This window comes from Xylaria bambusicola (assembly GCF_022495145.1).
Source record: "Xylaria bambusicola strain CBS 139988 unplaced genomic scaffold F5B22scaffold_38, whole genome shotgun sequence".
Classification (NCBI taxonomy): Eukaryota; Fungi; Ascomycota; class Sordariomycetes; order Xylariales; family Xylariaceae; genus Xylaria; species Xylaria bambusicola.
In genome coordinates this window covers 109018-116007 of record NW_025953591.1, presented here as the reverse complement: position 1 = coordinate 116007, position 6990 = coordinate 109018, and the positions used below count along the sequence as shown (strand labels likewise).

General features: G+C 50.6%; 1 protein-coding gene across 1 annotated transcript; it reads left to right on the top strand.

The window, feature by feature from the left end:
• Window positions 1-217: 217 nt before the first annotated feature.
• F5B22DRAFT_648916 (CP2 transcription factor-domain-containing protein) lies at window positions 218-3089 on the top strand (the record flags this gene model as incomplete). The annotated part of the gene is made up of 3 exons (XM_047979090.1): window positions 218-231; window positions 322-477; window positions 842-3089. 3 exons carry the CDS (start codon window positions 218-220, stop codon window positions 3087-3089), a joined length of 2418 nt encoding a protein of 805 aa, XP_047828456.1.
• Between the last annotated feature and the right edge of the window lie 3901 nt (window positions 3090-6990).

The following is a 6990-nucleotide window of genomic DNA, read 5'->3' as shown; positions in this document are numbered from 1 at the left end:
TCCGAAACAGCCACATCTGCGCCCACTTTGTATCCTCTTACCCACAAGCTCCGGCGCGGCAGAATAGACACATCCAAGTCGGGCTCATCTGCCTGAACAGGATCGCATCTTATTTAATTTCCCTTTTTGGTAATATCTTCGCGGGTTTAATTCTGCCTGTTCCCTTATTATAGTTGTCACTGCCTTTTTGCGGCGGCCGTAGGGGCTCGTTGACTAAATGTTTCGCCAAAGGTGAGCAAAACCTACGACTCTTTAACTTTTTCTCACTCAACGAGGCAAAGGAATGTTCCCACCATCTTGCCTTTGCTGACTTTCCCATAGAACCAGTTCACAGAAGCCCGACGATGCCCTTTTGGCCAACTTTCGGCAACAGTTCCCAAACATCGGCGCACCAGGAACAGCATCGTCGGCAGCTGCGTCTCACCCGCCATTAGCACTAGATAATCATGCCACTGGACAATTACCAACAGCAGAACGGTACGTGTATCCTATCTACTCCGAACCCGTCTGCCGAGTTTCTGTTATTCCTTCCCCTGCACTTTGTGTGGAAGACTGCATCACTTTTCCTGCATTTCCATTCTTTTGCCTGTTCCGATGGTGATCGCACTGAGGTAGATGGGGGAAGAGGCGGCTTGCGACATGCTAGCTATCCAGACATACCGTAGTCTCCTCTGCGCTTGATTGTGCGCGGGGTAACTCCGACAGCCCACTCCATGTTGCATAGCGCCACTTATAAGAGCGCGGCGCATCTCTAGTGTGCTTTGCGATAAACCATCCATAAGACGAACCAGAGCCTCTAGAATTGATAATCAAGTGCTAACTAAAGATCTGGTATTGACAGACATCATGTCGGCCCAGAGGCTTTTCGGGATCAGGACCCGACGCCGCGGGCCTCTGGCCCTGAGTGGAGATACACGCCTAGTCTATTCAACCCCAACTCTTTCACTTTCGACGCTTTTGCGAACCAGCCGCCGGGCTACTACACACCTACGCCCGGTGGTACGAACACCCTCTATCACCATCAGGCTGGCGACTTGCACACGCCGATGGGAATGGGCCTCAGCACCCCGCTGTCTCTTCCCACGAACGATGGCACCATACATGCTGGCCCGAGCGGAATGCTGGAGATCCCCCACTTCCACCAACCTTCTATCGCACCACAGCAATTTCACCATGGGCCTTTTAACCCGTTTATACAACCAGTTTCACAGCAGCCCACGTTTGCGCCCTCGTCCTTCACTCAACATGATACTGGGTACGAGACGATGGACCACGATGCCTCCACCCTGGGCACAGAAGGTCGGGTAGAGCGTATAGGGTCTATGGATGCTGCTTTCCATCCACAGTCGCCGTCCATGCTAAACCTTCAGTCCGGGCGGTATCAGATGGGCATGCCAGGCATGCCAGGCATGTCAATTTTATTGCCCCCGAACGCAACCAAGTTCCGTTTCCTTTGTACCCTACATGCCGCTACTGCTATGATTAAAAACGCAGATGAGATTCCTGTGACGTATCTCAATAAAGGACAAGTGTACCAGTTTACCGTCAAAGATACCATCTCGCCGCTGCCTGCTGTACCCGGAACAAAATATCGCACCTTCATACGTATATCATTCGAAGACGAACAACAACGACAGAAACCCGAAGCTTGCTGGACTTTATGGAAAGATGGCCGAGGTATGAACGAGGCACACCAGCGCAATGGCAAGCTGCAAGCTGTTGAGTACGTTGAGTCAGGCCAGCCACCGGTTGAAGGTGATGACCAGCGGACAAGGATTGAGCTCGAAAGCTCTTCGTTCGACGGATTCTGTGTCACGTGGACACCCGGTGCGAATGGTCCAGCTGAATGTGCCATTTCGGTCCGCTTTAACTTTCTCTCTACTGACTTTAGCCACTCAAAAGGTGTTAAAGGTATCCCCGTGCGACTGTGCGCCAAAACAAGCGTTGCGTCTACGGCCGAATCTCCCCCACCCGACGACCCCGTCTTCGAAATTTGCTATTGCAAAGTGAAATTGTTTAGAGACCATGGAGCTGAGAGGAAACTTACCAATGATGTCCAACATGTTAAGAAGGCAATTGAAAAGCTTAGGGCGCAACTTTTTCAAGCGGAAACTGGTGGAAAGGATTATGCAAAGCGGAAGCGAGGCGGTGGGCAGGGTAAATCACAGGATCATCAACGGCCTGGAAAGGCACCGAAGCATAAACGAACCTGGTCCATGTCTTCGGCAAGCTCTGCGGATGGCGGCAGCGGCGGGAATGCACGTTCATCCCAGGAGGCTGATATGCACATCAAGCTCACGACCTTGCAAGACATGTTCGGTAGCAGTCGTGCTGTTAGTATACTCTATCTTAGAGGCGAGGATTTGGACGATCCGGATCGTCATCCAGTTGCTCTCTCTGGAGAACTGCCTGATTTGTCGAGGGAGGATTCAAAAGAGGGCATAGCTTGGCGGAATCGCAGTGCGAGAAATTCGATAACCGGATCTTCGCTAGTTTCGCCTTCACCTAGTTCTACTTCGTTACATTCGCAAGCTACGGGCACAGGGCAGTGGGCAGAGAGGCAAGGGGCTGGTAGCTCTCACCGGATGTCGGATCAGGCTACCAGGGTTCCCACGAAAACCGATGATGATGGAAACCTAAGTTGCTGGATTGAAGCACTAGGTGTGGACCCTTCGTATAAACCGCCAAACGAGAAAACAGCAAAATCAATCGCCTGTTTCTACATAGCAAAGAAGCCGACCGCGAATTCGGATAAGCGCGAATTACACAAGGCAGTATATTTGACAGAGCGAACTCTATCTGATTTTATCTCCCGCGTCACTACGAAATGGAGCCTCGACCCCACCCGCATCACGCGCGTTATCCATCTCTATGAAGGGAGTCTAGAAGTCGAGATGGACGATGATGTTATCCGAGAGCTATCAGAAGGGCAGGCCATGGTTCTTGATGTTGTCGAGGTAGATTTGAACGTGCCTCAGACTAAGGCAGGGTGGGATATAATGTCAATTGACATCCCGGAACCGGACCGGAATTCCGCACACAGCGCATACCGCACGACGACCGGCTACGAGCTACGATTCCATTTCTAATCTCTAAACTTCCCCCTATTAAAGAATGTTATGTTTGGCGAAATTGCGTTCTGGCGATTATAGAAGGCGAAAAGATCTGGTTCTCGATTCACACGGTTAATAAACACATGACTGGACACGGCAGGCTTTCCTTGAGTTTCACGGCGTTTGCCCCGGTACATTCAAAGATACCACGCCCTTTGGGGACCACTTGCTTATTTATTCAATATTGCCTCTGGCCTGATACATCGAAATGATGGATAGATGGGAAGCAGATGACTACGTACTCGGATACTGACTCTACCTCGCGCTCGCACCCTCGCCCGGCGTGCATCGAGGTGTCACAAAGTACTCCTCCCTCATACATGCACACACATATGTATGTACACATATATACCTATATATAAACTTGCCTATCAATACATGCCCGTAGGCGATTTTTGTCACCCAAAGCGCTGGTCGGTCCCTATGTCGACTCGATTCGCAGTGCTGAGCATTGACTTATCGCCTATTCAAAGTATTATTATCATCGAAATTACTTGCTTTGCGACGGGAATCTGGGCTGCGATATCCTTAGTGTAAAGCTACGCAATGTCAAGTTTTCTCTACAGCTCGCGATATCTGCCTGAATGTGTGGTGTTCAAAGTTCATGTGATTAATAGCTCTATAAAGTTTCGCGGTGCTGTGTACCCGCATCACGCTATTGTTGCCAATGTCCGGCACAGGAGGGGGTGCTGATCTAATTTCCGGCACAGTGATCCTATGAGAGTGAAGGTTATGAAACTGATTTGATCTAAAGCATAAATCCTCGAGTCGGGGATTTGTTCATGCGCACTCTATGCTACTTCGTAAGGCGTTATCGTTGTCATGATGGTTCACCATGGCCAACCGAGATCTTCGAGCAGCCAACCCCTTCAAACGTGTTTCTCATTAAACCGAGCTAGTGCCATGGAGATGTGGAGGACCGGGGGTCGGTTTGGGACAAGTCAGGCTATCCAATTTCGCTGTCGAATTGGCCGACTCGTGGGCGCTCTGTCCCATTCTGTCCCATTCTGCCGGGCGGGCGACAAGAGCGATTAGACGAACTATCTATCAACCCCTGCTCCGCCAGACGTTGCGCGCGCAGGGGAGGGGAGGGGGGGACGCGCCTAGACTCTGCTGAAGCTAGCTGTGCAGCCGTCGCCCTGGATGATCAACAAGGGTCGGAGAGGCATTTCGGCTTGCCCCGCCAGCCCAGCCTGGGGCACTCGGCCCAATCACGCGTGATGGAAAGATCTGAGGAGTACCGACCAGCAGGTAACCCATACTTTTTGGAGTGGTGCTCGCTTCCATTCGGTTCCTCGGCGCTCTCGTCGCTCGTCGATCGATCGATCAAAACATGCCGCGTCGAATCGGGCGCATCCGACCACCATGCTTGCAAGCAAGACTAACCACCTGCGGATATACAGTCATGCCTACATACAGACCTGAGATGCGTGGTGTAGTCGTGTAGTGGCTTTGGTTAGATAGTAAGCAAGCAAGCAATTGAGAGAACTCTTCTCTCGGCTTTGCTGCCGACTACCTACTTGCAACCACCACTAGCAGATCGCAGTTAACAACCATGGCATCTAACCCCGGGGTCTTCTGCCCAAGGTACCTACCTTTACTTACCTAGGTACAGCATATGCCTACCGCATTTGTCGCGCGAGTAGTGTACATAGTAAGTAAGCAGAAATGCGCGCGACTCGTCCATCCCATGCCTCTCGGCCTCTCATGCCTCCGAACAGCAGTTCTGCGTCTGGACCGGGCCGGAGATGTTCATCCGGCCAATCCATTGGCTGGGAGCGACCCAAGCGCTGATTTTATTCCCCGCAAACATGAAACATTGAAACGGGCCTTTGGGCCAGAGAGAGAATCCTCTTCCCATCATCGCATTAAATCTTCTCCCCCCCCCTCCTTCTCATATTGGCTACAGAGATCTCATCTCATCTAATTTCGATCGTCCTATGAGAACATCGCCAGCCCGTCGGACCTCTTGCCCGCTTTCGACGATGGATGACACCCTTACTTACCCCTTCGTTCCCGAATACAACTGTGTCGTGTGTGCATTACAGGCGGGTATATCTGTGTAAGCGCGGCATTCTGTGGTTTCCATGGTGGCGCACCAATCAGCCAGTAGCCTGCCCGGGCAATGGAACCTCTTGTCTGTACTCACTAGTATGCACTCCCTTTTACATTTCACCTGCCTCAATCAATCAATCAATCAATGTCGAGGCAGGCAGGTGGGTGATGGATGACTGGAATAGCTTCATAGGGGAATTCGTTAACTGCATCGTGTCCTTCGAGAAGGAGTGAGCTTAGCTACCTACCTACCTTGCTATATCACGCCTCCCCCTTTCCCGTCCTCTTAACAGCGGTGACCACGACGGACGTGCGTGCGCGGGGAGTTCTAGGTATCTGATCGCAGGGGTTTTTTTTTTTTTTGGATCGATTACGGTCATGGCACAGACATACCGCACCCGCCACAACATTTCGACTAAATTGCTCGACGCAACGTGAAGTAGTTTCACGTCGTTGCAATGAAAAGACGCCTCGAATAGGTATTGGGGTATTGGCACCGACGACCTACCTACCTACCTACCTATCTATCTATCTATCTATCTATCTATCTATCTGAGAGCTACATGTATGGATGGTACCAGCAAGGCAGGCAAGCAAGCAACCGTGACCTGATCGATCGTTTCAGTTGGGCCGTTCCATTCTCACCGTTACTCGAGCGCAATGTCAGCGTCGGAGCCAGAACAGCACATCGGGCACCTACCTACCTACTTGTATGTACTCATTTGTATAGTCATCGGCCGGGATGGATGGCGGTGTGCGGTAGGTATGAGATTGTCTCTTTCCAGCTTAGGTACTTCAGCTTCAGCGGATTTCAGTTCTCTGTATAATTGTGTTTGTCTGTCGTTCATGTATATGTAGGTAGGTACTTACGTTGACGAGGCTTTATTTGGCCTAGTTAGTGAATATATTGATTTCCAAAAAATTAGATTTTATCTGGCCCTCACCATCTATCTGTCTATCTGTGTGCCCTTTCATTCAAGACATATGTAGAAATCAACTTCGGAGGTAATACCGGTAGTAGGTAAGGTGTAGATACATGATATGATAACTAAACCTACCCAAGTTACACAGGCAGGCAGGGGAAACAAGTGCTGTACCCCTCACGGCGCCTCGACGACACTTACCTACGGTATCTCCAACTCTCATTTTGCAGTCTCTCTAGGCAGGGTCTTGCACTACCTACCTACCTACCGTCACATTTCACCACATTACACACAAAACACCAGGTATGTCAGAAACCAATGCAGTTGTCTACTTATGGTGGCTTACCATGTCCGTCTTGTCTTGTGCCCCCGTGCACCGTCAGAATGGCGTTGTTCTGTCTCGCAACACCTCCGGACGCCACTGGCGGGACCGACCTCACCTCACCTCATCTCATCTCATCACCATCCACGCTACCGGTACTGTTACTACTTACATCGTGTAAGTATACCGGTATATACATATAAATACTTAATAGTAAGGTATGTACAGAGAGTGTCCAATCCAGTGCATCCACTAAGAGGACATGCCAATCTCGCCGGTTTCACTTTACTTCACTTCACTTCTTTTTTTTTTTTCCAACCAACGCCCCAGCTGACGTGACGGACGACGCGCTGACCTGACTTTTGACTTTGACGCAGCGTATTCGACGCGCAGTGGGGGGGCATGTCACAACGACGCCTCCTCGATCTCAGGCTAGGTGCTGGAATCGTACGATGATGATATTATCAGGCATGAGTGGCTCGGTGCCAGCCATGCTGTCTGTGGGCAAGCTCGAGTACATTGCTACATACATACCTACCTATATATACCTATATACACACCTACATACCTAGCATGT